The sequence below is a fragment of the Ischnura elegans genome, chromosome 11 (genome assembly GCF_921293095.1).
Source record: "Ischnura elegans chromosome 11, ioIscEleg1.1, whole genome shotgun sequence".
NCBI classification, from domain to species: Eukaryota; Metazoa; Arthropoda; class Insecta; order Odonata; family Coenagrionidae; genus Ischnura; species Ischnura elegans.
This window is the reverse complement of record NC_060256.1, coordinates 12,707,373-12,720,879: the sequence shown is the minus strand read 5'-3', so window position 1 is coordinate 12,720,879 and position 13,507 is coordinate 12,707,373. Positions and strand designations below refer to the sequence as shown.

General features: G+C 40.4%; 1 protein-coding gene across 5 annotated transcripts in view; it reads left to right on the top strand.

Moving 5' to 3' along the window:
- The window catches only part of LOC124168059 (AT-rich interactive domain-containing protein 4B), a 46,123-nt gene that overhangs the window by 18,870 nt on the left and 13,746 nt on the right, over positions 1–13,507 (top strand). For 4 of the 5 annotated variants that reach the window (XM_046546163.1, XM_046546165.1, XM_046546162.1 and 1 more), the window contains 9 exons: positions 822–959; positions 1,345–1,472; positions 1,579–1,747; positions 2,586–3,566; positions 4,915–5,177; positions 6,032–6,134; positions 7,638–7,799; positions 8,855–9,221; positions 10,484–13,244. In XM_046546163.1, coding sequence (XP_046402119.1) covers positions 822–959; positions 1,345–1,472; positions 1,579–1,747; positions 2,586–3,566; positions 4,915–5,177; positions 6,032–6,134; positions 7,638–7,799; positions 8,855–9,221; positions 10,484–13,244 — 5,072 coding nt within the window. The remainder of the gene's footprint in view (positions 1–821; positions 960–1,344; positions 1,473–1,578; positions 1,748–2,585; positions 3,567–4,914; positions 5,178–6,031; positions 6,135–7,637; positions 7,800–8,854; positions 9,222–10,483; positions 13,245–13,507) is intronic. The other variant, XM_046546166.1, reaches the window with a different exon arrangement.

Genomic DNA, 13,507 nt, shown 5'->3' with positions numbered 1-13,507 from the left:
AATCTTGGCAGAAAAAATGGAAGGTAGACTACATTGGACAAGCTTTTTAAGTGAAGTTCAACTGTAAAATATAAATATGTGCCTGTAATAATCTTTCAGTGCATTATATCAATATAGATATATCAATCGATATAACAATTGATATGGTTTCATTCCAAGAACGAATGCGTAAGGCGGTTGCAATGATTTATGGTAAATGAAGTTTTGCCAATGTTTATGATGTTTTAAAACAACCAAATGATATACTCGGAGATATCCTCATATTCTCCTATTAAATTGGGAGAAAGAAGAAATTACTTGGCTTAGCTTGTACTTTTAAAACATATGCCTGACATATCATGGCAGTATGATGCCGTTTTTATGTAATTGTCTCAGGGAAATCTATGAAACATTTTTCATTCACATGGTTCAGTTTTTGCAATGCAGTGCTCATTTTCTTGATTTTCAATGAGAGAAGAGTTCAGGAAAGCGATCCTACTAGAACTTTAGAAATTAATCGTAATTATGACTACTTTTCCTCAGAGAGTAATTACCTCAATGCTATACCTGCTCCCTGACTAGCACGTATTCCTAGATAGCACGTTCATTTTTTGTGATCCTATTAGAAACGTACTAAACAAGTTCTACTGTATATATGTTTACAAAAATCTCCATTTTTCAAACTAAAATGCAGTAATGCTTAATGAGAATGCAATGCTTGGTATTATTATTATTCGGTTCAAGTCATTGCGTAGTAGGAAAAATGCTCAGCGCTCAATGAGTGAAATCTTTTGCATGTGCTTAGGTGTTGGTATTAATCATTTATCGTAAATTTGTTCCAGAGTTCCGATGATGAACCCAGGGAAGAGAAGGATCATTTTGTCGCACAATTGTACAAATTTATGGATGATAGGGGCACACCCATCAACAAAGGGCCTACAATTGGGATGAAGGACGTTGATCTGTATAAATTATTCAAGGTGAGATGCCAGTCTTGTGGTGGATGGGCAATTTATGGTGAATGTTTAACTCTGGTTGTAGTTATCATAATTATTTATATGTAATATTTATAAGAACAGTAAACGTAGTATCATTGGGGTAGTGTTTGTCCAGAACTGAATTTTGTTATTATTAGTGATATGTAACTGACTTCAGACTTCAGTTGTTGATTTCATCATTTGAAGCTTAAGTCCTTGTAATGGAATTCTAGCTTTCCCATAATTATTGTTAGAATTTTAACTTGTGAAGCGTTTTTTAAGGATGTTATTCAATGTTATGTGGAATTATACCAATTTCTCAGTATAATTGTTTTAATTTGGCTTTTAAAATGCATCTAACAAGCTATTTTTTCCATCTTTATTTCAGGTTGTGCACAAGATTGGTGGATACAATCGTGTTACTAATCACAACCAGTGGAAAATGGTTTCCCAGAAACTTGGCTTTGGGCAGAACAACTCAAGCAATACAAATCTTGTCAAACAGGCATATAAAAAGTACGTTCTGAGTTAGAATCCGTCATTACTTCTTTTCTTGCCACACATTGGTGTGTTTCTCAAACCATTGAATTCCTTCCACTAATGACTGATCTCTCCATTTCAGATTTCTGCACAGCTTTGAAGATTTCTATAGGAAATTAGGTTGCACCATGGTTAATCATCCTCGTGGTAGCCGCTCTCGTCATCGCTCAAGTCGTAGTTTAATTCGTGATAGGGACAGGGCCACTCCAATCAACACCCCGAAGCGCAAGGAAGCTGATGACAAGGAAAAGGTATTTGTCTTTTTTCATATTGCACAGCTGTTGTAAGCATGTACAGAATGTTTTAATGGTTTAACTTAAAATAGAATTGAAAGTTACAAATTGGTTTAACTGTAAAGGAATGGCAAGCAATAGATCCCATTAAATGTACTTGTTAAGGATTCCATCTTCTGTTTACTTACTTCTGTATTCATCCTTATTATAATTTTTTTGTGCTCTATCATGTCTTTGTCTATGTTCTTAATTTTGTGTATGGATTTCTGAAGTATTTGTGAACCAAAAGGCCACGTGTTTGTTACCTCTGCATCAGTGAAAAAGTCATTTGTATCTAGTCATATATAGAAGACGTTATTGATTTTCTTCATGCATTTTTACTTACTGCATGTCCTTGATAATATGTTGTTAAGAGTCACTTTTCTTTGAGGTATCTGCTTATCGTGTCCCAAGCTAGTTTGTTGACCACTCCCGAACTCCTCCCATCCCTATATCATCAAACTTTCCCTTTCCTATTCTTCCCCAACTCTTTTTCAATGGAATAGGCTGAAAAGTTGCAGAGAAAAAATGACAGAGAGCAGGGTGGTATTTACTCAGACCACGATTGTGAATGTATTATTCCTTATTATCCCTTTCAATTTTCCATTTATGATTTTCTTACCATCAGGGCATATAATCAAAGCTCTGCTGTTAAGAGAAATCCTCAGTTTTTATTTATAATTCAAGTCATCTAATTTTCTCAAAAAAAAGTAATTTTTTAATGTGCTAGTAGTTAAGGATCCTCCTCTGAGGGTTCTTAGGCTGCAGTTATGGTTATATAAATATATTTCAATGTATTCCTTATGATTTCCTACAGGCTAGTGCTGCAGCCTCTGCCAAGAAACCTGATGCCAAGCCGGAAGAGGTGAAACCGGAGGAGAAAGAGGATGCTCCGGCAGCAAAGGTTGAAGAGGAGAAGAAGGAATCTGGGAAGGCGTCTTCAGACAAGAAAGAGGTTGAGAAGAAGGTGGTGGAGGAGAAGGGGAAGGGAGGAGGGTGGGAGGACAAGGGTAAGGGTGCCGCGAGTGAAGAGAAGGGGAAAAGTGGTGGGGGCAGCGAGGAGAAGGCCAAGCCCACGGTGGAGAAGAAGGGCAAGCAGAAAGATCCAGAGAAGAGTGTCGAGAAGGCAGAAGAGGTGGAGAGGGTTGTGGGGGGCAGGGGGAGTCGGGGAGGGGCTGGAGAGGAGGCGCCCAAGTCGAAGAAAGAAGCAAAGGGGAAGAGCAAAGATGAGACTCCAGGGAAGGGGAGAGAGACGGGTCCCAAGGGTAGGGCCAAGGATGATGGCAGCACAAAAGGAGGAAGCACAAAGCCTGAAGAAAAGGCCTCCAAGGAAGACACCAAGGCAAAAGTGAAGGAGGAGGCGGAGAAGAAAGTGCCCATAGATGAGCCAACTCCTGTGAAGCAAGAACCATGTGAAAGTGGCAGCATGAAATCCGGAACGCCTAGCACCCCATTGTCTTCCAAAGCGGTGGAGAGCATCAAGTCGGAGCTCATAGAGTCGCCCCCACCAGCTGTAGAGGTTCGCAAGGGAAGGGAGCTGGGCCTCCGATCGCAGGTGAAGGAGGTGGTGAGTCAGGAAGTGACACCGAAAGATGTGAAGCAGGCGGAGAAGGATAAGTCGAGGGGGGCTGAGGATGCAGATGATGAAGATGAAGAAGTGAAGGTGGATGACGACGACGGAGATGATGAAGACGGGGATGACGAGGCAGAGGAGGAGGGGATGGGGAAGAAGGACGGGGAGGCTGAGGGCCGTCGGGAGGAGAGGCGCAAGGAGAAGAGGGGCGATGACGAGGAGAAGGTACGTACGGACATGGTCACTTCTGTACTCCTCTTCCTCGTGTAAGATCTAGATTCTCCCGGCGTATCAAGTGCAGTAAGGATTCTCAGGTTTTCAACCGTGCAATTGGCTCCATGTCTCCCTACATTTTGAATAATGACTTCCTCTTCATCCTCAAGGCATCTTCTGAATGAAAAAGATCCCCTGAGGATGAAGAGCTAGTTGTTCTAAGTTCGGGACTCATCCATAGACTTTTTCCTCGTCCTCATTGTCATACAATTATATACTTGTGTAGAACTACATGTTTCATTAGCTCAAGCAGGCTCATACCAGGAGGGAAGTTGGGAAAATAAAAATTGGGACTGAAAGTCAGGATAATATCAGGGAAGAACAGGGAGTAGTTGAATGCCCAATGTACTGCTGTATCTTAGACGTGAGATGGATCTTCTGTTGCCATATTGACTGGGTGGCATGGGGTAGAGCCAACTTGACGCTACTCGACTTTATTTCCCTCACCACTGCTACTATTTGACTTATGTTATATGTTTTACAATCTACCTTATTAATGATCTCCATTTAATCCCTTTGTATAACTGATTTGCCATTGATATTAAGTCTGGGAAATTTTTTAAAATTATGAATTCGAAATCAGGGAAATTTAAAATACAAAACTGGAAGGAACCCTGTTTAGGTCCGTTTGTTCCTACTGTACGATAAATCTCCAAATCCACGAGAAAAGCAATTTTTGTTTTCATTGAGTAATTCTTGTGCCCATGCATGACATTTAAATTTTAATTCTGTTCTTATCACTCTGTAGACTTTTCCTTTTTATCTCCTCCTCTGATCGACAAATATGCTTCGCACTTAGATCATTCTGGTTTGTGAGAGCTTTGTTTCAGTACCTCAAGAATCTTGTTTCATATGTTGAATTTATGTATTCTTATCTGCATAATCTTGATGCAACTTTATGTCGGTGGCATAGTCCTACAGTTTTATGGTGCTAAAAAAATTGTTTGTATTGAATTACTGCGAGAAATATAATCTCCTGCATTACTGCACTGCCTTCTCACTTGGGTTTTGTTTGATTGAGGAAAACCTTCAATTTCATGTTCTCCAAATTAATCTAGTGCATGCAATTGGTGCATTGAGAAGACTTTTGGGAAGATTTTTTTTTTAGGAAGTTTTGTTCGGGAAGTTTTAAAGTACGAGTAAATGGATGTAATGATAGTGGTTGTTCCTTGTTCACAGCCCATTCTCAGACTGATTACCCAACCCTCCTACCCCATAATGATTATATTTACTATTGAAAAGGTTTCATTTTAATTTGTTTTCAATGCTTAACACTGGACATATATGATGGTGTTTGCAGCTGACGAGGTCGAAATCAAAGGAGAGCAATCCCGAGGGAAGGAAGGCGAGAGAAAGTCGAACACCTATACGAGAGAGTGAGATGAAGAAAGGGCTGTCAAAGCAAGGCTCAGGACCAGGTGTGGTGGGCAGCTCGAGCGCCAGGAGACCAGTGTCGAGTAGCAGTAGCAGTGCCAGCAGCGGAAGTGGGGGAAGCACCGAGGAGGAAAGGAAAAGAGGCCGGAAAAGGAAGGACACTGAAGAAAAGGGAACCAAGTCTGAGGAGTAAGCATCTCCATGAATTTTCAAAACTGTGTACCTTACCAACCAGTCCAATGTTCCAGATTTTTTTCACGTTGCATATACATACACATGTGTTACTGCCTAGTATTTTTTTTATTATTAATTAATGTTTCGGTTTTGTGAAATGATGAGTATAAGTACTTTGAAAGTATTTTGAGATGAAGTATAAGTACAAGTTCAGTATTAACAATTCTCATTTTCAAAGCACTGCAGGAACAAGTGACTTTGTATGCAGTCACATGCACGGGTGCAAAGTTAAATACACCAACGGATGGAGTTCGCTTTGAAAAAATATTTGACTTAGCCGGGATAAGTCAGATATTTTTTCAAAGTGAACTTCATCTGTTGGTGTATTTAACTTTGCACCAATTCTCATTTTGTGGTTTCTTATAAAATTTTCTTCTAAAATAATACTTAAGGTTGTGGGCATGAGCTGAATATGAAACTTAAAAACTTAATTTTGGAGGGTATATTTGATCAGGATTCTTTGAATGAAATAGAAAGTTAAAAATTGAATACTTGAAGCTAATTATAGGTACTTAATAGCAAATATTGAACAGAGTTGTGCATAATTTAGTGTGCTTTCCAATAGGTTCAATGTCGATGTATATTCAAGGATATAAATTTGAAAATGGTATTATCAGTTGAAAGAAAAAACTTTAACCTAAGTGTTTCCTATTTTATACTTAATCAAATACCTGATCCTTAAACTAAGCTGTGCCTATAATGTATTCCCATTATGCATAACTTTCAAAATGTTCAATGTTTCCTGTGCTACATATACGTCATAAGTTTGTTGTCAGTGAGTTACATTATTATCTTTCTGTATTTTACAGGCATATGGGACAGCTGTCAAATCACATTCATGTTGGCATCGGTGACAAGCTCAAAGTATATTATGGACCAACTCATGAATCAAAAGTGACTTATGAAGCCAAGGTAAGGTTGAAAACTTAGTGGCATTTTTTGGGAAAATACTTAATTCATTGGAATCTGTTTCATGTCTTCAGTTTAGCTTATCAACTATCACTAGAGACTTTCAAAGGTTCTATTAAGTATGTTGAAATAGGCAGTTGGCAGGGCCAATGTCATTTGTTCGTTCACTGGAATTTCTCATACAGCGGGGGTGTGTAAGGAAGAGATTTCACTGTACTTGGAAATAGACATTGTAGGCTTTGCCAGACGAGAAAGGCATCTTTTAATCTTGAATTTCTTAATTGGTGAACATCATGAACAACTGTGTGGCAACTCTTTTATATCTAGTCTACCAATAATTCATTAACATTATGATCTACTTCTTTGTCATTTTTTTTTACTAAAAGGGCATTTTCAAAAACTTGTTCGCATGTATTATTTTATATGAATACACCTAATTTCCCTTAGGTCATTATTTATCCTTGAGATGAGTACCGTATTCTTCCGAATATAGTCCCCCTCTGAACATAGTCCCCCCACCCTTATTTTGAGGCTTGAGTTTTGGGAAAAAAATTTAAAAAATAGGTTTGAATATAGTCCCCCCCTTAACTTTAGTATCGGGCATTTTTGGAAAAAAAGGGGGGACTATATTCAGACGTATTCGGTATGTGTTTCCTTTCAGGAATAATTTTTCATTATCTGCAAGTAATTTTGTAAAAAATGCAATGAAAGCAGAGGAGTGTTTAAATTGTATGCCGTTGATGAAGACAGTGCTTAGTCAATTTCGCTGATGAAACAGCAATATTAATTGCAATCTTGAATTTCTGAAGTAAATTACTGTTCATTCCCCACTTTTTTTTTATTTAAATATAAAAGCATCCAGTTAGTTAATTTATCGGTAAAATGTGGCTTCCACACGCTTAATAGTGGCAACAGCTTGAATAGAGGAACGAAAGATGATGATAAATCTTGTTTGAATTGTTGAAATTTCTAGGAAACCCCCGAATTCACGTTATCATATTGTCGAATTTTTAATGTCCCTAATTATAATGAAACTATTCAATCGTTGACTATCCAGATCTTTTTATGTGATGTTACAAGATTCTTATTCAAGTTATTTTGACCACAGCACACGGACCACAGTGGTGAAAAGAAACTCTTTAAGGTTGTGACAGTGTACAATTTGTTGCATGACAGTACATATCTTTGACATATGTGGAAGAGCTGGCCAAATTGCCTCATGTTGAATGTTTACACAAGTGTAAACACAAATATTACCACTAGTGCTTTATATTGCTGCAGAAACCTGAGGTTAATCATAAGTTTGTATAATGGTGGATAAGTACGATAGCTGAGAGTTTCACAGAGAAGAGAAGATGACAGTGTAAAGATCCTGGCCAAATGAGTGGACCATAAAGTTGATAATATAATTTCTTGGAATTAAATTCGTTCATGCTTAGCTTAGTCATTAAGTGAAGCATTTGCTCGATTGGTTGCTAAAGAAAATTTTTGCCCTCCCTCCTTCAGGTTGTGGATACTGAAATGGATGGTCACCAGACCCTTTACTTGGTCCACTACACTGGATGGAACACTCGTTATGATGAGTGGATCAAGAGAAGTCGCATAGCCGAGAATCTCAGCTGGAACCCTACAAGAGCCAAAAGATTGAGACAACAGCAGCAGTCACAAGTGAGTGGAGCGTCTCATTTTATGATGAATTCAATGCATCTCTAGTGCCATATAGATTACTCGTGTGTGCGGGGCTTCCTTTGTTTTATTTAGAGCTTTGCACTTTAACCACCATTCACTGTGGTCTTTTCTGATAAATGTGCTCTTGACCTAAAACTGATGCTAGTGATGAAGTGTTTCTGGTTCTCCTGGCAATTGGTATAGGTGAATTTTTCTTGGGTTTTACACCAGATCAAAATATTTGAAAAATTTATCATTATTAGTACTACATATGTAGTTCAAGTTGGCTGTTGATCCTCCTACATTCTAATGCTTAAAATGTTGCTGGTCATTATGAAGTTTTGCTTCTTAAGACCTCTGTGTAGATACGTTGATTTCATACCTCTTTGGGTTGATAGAAAGCAAGTTTAATTATGTACTGCTATATTTTCTCTAAATAAGAATGAAAGAAGAATGAATTTGTGGTAATTAGTACGTTTGTCGTGATGCCAGTGCACGAGGGGAATTGCTTGCCTCTCTTCTTGCAAATTTGACAGTTGTTTTCTTTTTTTAGACATATGCATACTTGTTAATGGTTTGCACTCATTTTTCTTTTGTAATAATGCATTTCTCGGAGTGTAGTCCCCCTTTTTTTTGTTATAATCTCTGTGAAGAAGATATATGGGAAGTCTTGTAATATTTAGGGTTTTGGTCCTTGACCATAATTATCTTTTATGATATGCAACACGATGCGGTAGAAGCTCTTAATAATATTAATATTAGTTAAAGGAGACTTTGCAGTATTTCCCCTGGATTTGTTTGAACATGGGTTGTTTCATTGTTTCAAAAACTTGATAATGTTGTTGTAACAAGGAAGTGCGTTGTGTTTGAATAAATCCTGGGGAAATATTGCAATGCCTCATATAACTAACATAATCAAGTAGATGAGCAGCAGTGTTGGACTCATAATGTGTGTTGGACATGTAAATGGGCTGATTGAACATTTTATGATTAGTGCTGAAAAATTATTTTTGTTTTAAGTTTTTTACCAGGTCTTCTTTGTTTCCGTCTTGTAGTCAAACAAGCCGATGGGCAAGCGGGGCAGGCCGTCTCTGTCTGGAGGTAGCAGCCGTACTTCCATCGACAGCACTGGCAATGGTGCCGGGCCTCCGGGCAGCCAGCACTACCAGCAGATGGGTGCTCAAACGCGGTCTGCCACCCCGAGTGGATCGTCCTCTCAATCTCCGAGTGTTAGAGGTGCCACTGGTATGTCTGGTGCTCCCCCCCACCCTACCACTCCCACCTCCAGCGGCAACAGTTTTCGAGGTGTTACCACGAGGGGCAATGCAGGAATGAATGCCTCGACAGAGTTTTCGCCGGTGTCGAGTGGGAATTTCTCATTGGAGATGAGAAGGCGGTCTCGCAGGATGTCAGGACACACTGGTAATTGCCATCACATATGAGATTCATTGCCTGGGGATCATGTCAGGAATCATTGGCCATGATGGGGTGCATGCTGTTCTTCATTCTCTCTTCACTGATGTCAGTGTGTTAACTTGATGCCATAAGTTAACTTGAGTTGAATATTAATTTAGTAGGGTAAGAATTGTACATGTCAGTATATTTTCTTTGACTTTTGGTGAATTGATATTCTTCTTCAGGTTCAGTTCATTTTTTTAATTGTGCTTTTTTTCTCATAGCACACAGTCATAAAATTATCTCATTAATTTTACATAAAAGCTTTTACGGAGATAACACGATAAAGGATTGGCAGCAGACTTGTGATGCAATTTAATAATAATCTTGCATGTTCTAGTTACTTATTATTTCATTGCTGAATTTAACATTTCTCTGGTGGATTGAAAAAATATATTTTCATTCCAATAGGTTCATTTTAGTTTGAAATCTTTCATGCATCATAAAAAATCTTATTCTTTCCAATTTAAATTTTTGCTAAAACATTAATGCTTTATCTTTTTTCATTTCAATTATGAGGCATATTAACATTCTTCTTTTTTACCTGTCATCCATTGATAAACTTAGTACATACATTTAAATTAATATTTTGAAAACAAATCGAAGCTTGTTGGTGGCTAGGCATCCCAGTCTCTTGCTCCTTTTCATGTTTGTATCACCTTCAATTCTTGTTGACTGTGGATACCTAAAATGGACTTTTTCTCTTTTATTTATGTAAAACATTGCAAAATTTCATCCATCTTTATTAACAGTGCATGATGTGTTTTGTTTTTAAAATTCTATCATCAAGTTGAATCAAAACCTAACAATTATGTTGTGGAAGAGGTCCCTGATGAAAATGAAGAAAATACTCTTGAGCACTCGTTTCCAGAATGGTTTCAGCTACTATGCCATTTTATTAGAGTTAAACTCAACTATTTTATCACAGTAATTCAAGGATTTTGGTATTCATTTGCCATTGTTTTGCTCTTGTAAGATGTAAGTTTGGCTCTTAATCATTAAAGTGTCAACTTAAGCTTAGTTGATTTTCTTGATTTTTTTATTACCTACCTAGGACATTTATTACGTATTATATTATATCAGTTGTCATCTTGTCTTATTTTTTATCGTATGTAGAGTGTTGCGTAAGTTTATGGTTTTAACATCATATTTGTTGGCCAAGTATGTGTTTTGAATTGAAAATATTACAACTGTAAATAATGTTTTCATTTTTTTTCCTCTCCTTCCAGATGTATCAATGCCATCAGAATCTGAGAGTGAAGAGTACGAATCTGAGCCTGAACCCGATGTGGAACCATTGAGGACGAGGAGTCGTGGCGAAAGGAAAACATCGACCACGGTTGTGCCATCCAAGGCTGAGGAGGCAGTCATAGCTGCTGCTGTGGCTGCTATCTCTGAAGAGAAGCCCAGTGCCAAAGAAACGAAAGGTGGTGACCGGTTCCTCCGTAAGCGGGGCAAGAGAAAGAAGGAGAAAACGGAGGATGAGGACGAGGATAGGAAGGAGGGGGCTGCTGAAGAAGGCCCTGAAAGTACAGATGGGTCATCTGTAGGGCCACAGAATGCTGAGAGTCAGGAGCCAGAACGGCCGTCTGAGGTGATATCTGAGGAAGCACCACCCTCCAGTGAAAAGAAGAGGGTAAAGAGGACAACCAGGAGATCAGCTAGGGATGACTCGGAGAAGCATGAAGCTGGATTGCCCCAGGAATCATCCTCCATGGAAATGGAGGAGGATGCACCCAAGGGAAGAGACTTTGATCTGAATCAGATCAGGTCAGAGTTGAAGGGAATTGAGAAGGCAGTGAAGCTTCCAATCGATCTGCCTGCAACCCAGAGTGATGGAGGTGACAGGATGGATGTCACCATGGAGAATCCTACACAGGAGGACGTTGACTCAAAGGAATCGGACGTGAAGGAGCCCCCTACCCTGGTTTCTGAGGCGAGTGCTCCAGTTGAAGAAGTCACTGAAGATATTTATGAGTTTAAAGAGCCTGAACCTTTTGAATTTGAAGTGCGGTCAAAGCGGGACACCCTTATCACTGAGGAAAGGGGAATGAAGCTTGGACGTAGGTGCAACAGTCGATTGATGAGGCGAGAGCCCAAAACTTCACCTTCAAAAGCGGTGGAGAGCAGCAAGGAGGGCCTTGGGTGGTCTGATAATCTTCCTAGCTTCAGGCCCACTTCAGGGAGAAGGGCTGCAGCTGCGGCCCTTGCTGCAGTTGCGGCCCTTGCTGCAGCTGCCAAGAAGAGGGAGGAATCTCCAAGCAGTGATGAAACTCCAGCCAAATCATTGTCTCCTGTCAGGACGGAAGTGAAATCTGAATCAGATGCTGCACCAACCACTCAATCGAAGGCTTCAACTTCGTCCTCTCCTGAGAGCTCGACCACAAAGCAACAGCAACCGTCTGCCGCTACTGCCAGCTCTGAAGAAGATGAGGCTCCTCCTCCCCTCTCTACTAAACATATCTCCCTCCCAGATGAGGAGGAATCTTCTAAGAAGCCTTCAACTTCTTCAGCTAGCAGATCAGCAAAGAATCGCTCCAGCCCATTTGGAATGATTTCGTCTTCATCCTCCATGTTCTCCCCTCGCAAGTCACCTTCCCTCCATTCCCCGACAGCCGTCTCCCCACCGTCCATGCACTCCCTTGATCTTGAGCCCCTCTGTCTCTTTGGTGACCTCCCTTCATCAGCCGATGGAGACGTGGGTGAGGACGATGATGGTGGTGATGAGAGCGGTGACCGTCTTATCATCTCCGAGCCTGGTGAGGCTGAGCCTCCTCTCTTTAGCTACCCCCAGCGCCACGAAGAACTCTTCCCAGCCTCATTTGTCAGCAGTGGAGGGATGGACAGCAGTTGTGAGGAGTCTGAGGAGACAAGGAAACAGTCGGACGATGAGCCCCCTTGCCTCATTCCCATGCCTATGTTTGACCTGTCGAGTAAATCAAGCCCGGAGAAAGGGGAGAAGGATGCCAAGCCTGCGGCTGTGGAGAGGTCAGAGGTTGTGAAAGTGGTGGTCCAGAAAGAGGAAGATGGTGTGGAAACTGAAGCAGTGATTGTGAAGAAGCCGCAGGCTCCCAAGTGTGCAGATCCTTTCAACGATGAGGTGATGAAGTTGCTTCTCAAAGATGAGGAGGAAGAGGGAGAAGGTGAAGGCGATGAGTCTATCAACGCTGCCATCCAGAGGGCAATTTCATCTGAAATAATGGATGAGGATGATGATGATGAGGACAACTTAACTCTCTTTGGGAAGAAGCCGGTGAAGGAGTTCTTCAGGCGAGGTGGAAAGGAGAAGGATGCCCCTCCAGCTGCAGAGAAGAATGAGGAAGCTGTGGTTGTCACCAGGGTGATTCCTGCTGTCATAACACTGCCTGACGAGAGTCAGCAGGAGGAGAAGACGGAGAAGCCTGAAAAGGCTGAGGAGACACCTAAATCTCCAGAGCCCAAAGAGCAAGTTGTTAGCAAAGTCCAGACAACCCCGTTGGCAGAGGAAAGCATAAGTGTTGTTGTTAGGGAAGATGATTCGTCCACAGACACAGATTCAGACAGTAGTGAAGAAAGCCGTCTAGTTATTGACAACAAGCAGGACGAAGTTGGTGATGATGAGTCAGTGCAATCGAGTGACAATGAGTCTGAGAGGAAATCTAAGGAAGAGACAGTGTTGACTGTGGAGAGTGCCAAAGTTGAGTGTGCAAAGCCACCTTCCTTGAAGACTGATATTTTGGGTGTGAAGGAGGAAGCAAGGGAGGAGGAGGAGGAGGGAGTGAAGGAGGTTGAGAGTGAAAAGCCAGGTTTGAGTCTTGTCATATCTTCCCCCAAGAAAGAGACTGAGGATGTGATGTCGAAGGATAAGGTCGAAGATTTATTGCCCAAGGACAACCCAGTGAAGGAGGAGAGTGCCGACTGGAAAGTATCTGAATCTGAAAAGGAGAGTGATAATAAGGAGCAGATGGAAATCCAACTCAAGGCTGAAGAGGAAGCTGAAAGCAGTCTAAGGTAAGTGGCTTTCAAAATTAAACTTTCATTTAACTTTGGTGTAGTCATTTCGATTCAGTGAGGCAATCCATTATGCATTTAATATTATGTCTACTTGTCCCAAGTAGGAATATTGGATTATTCATGTGTGTCATTATGTAATGGCGTGCTATGTAATTCTAGTCTTCATTTCTTTCTGCCAATTGTTTATTTATTTCTACAAATTTACCCTTGTATCTTTAAATTTCACGGGTTCACACTCCATTTTCATTCCTTAGCATATA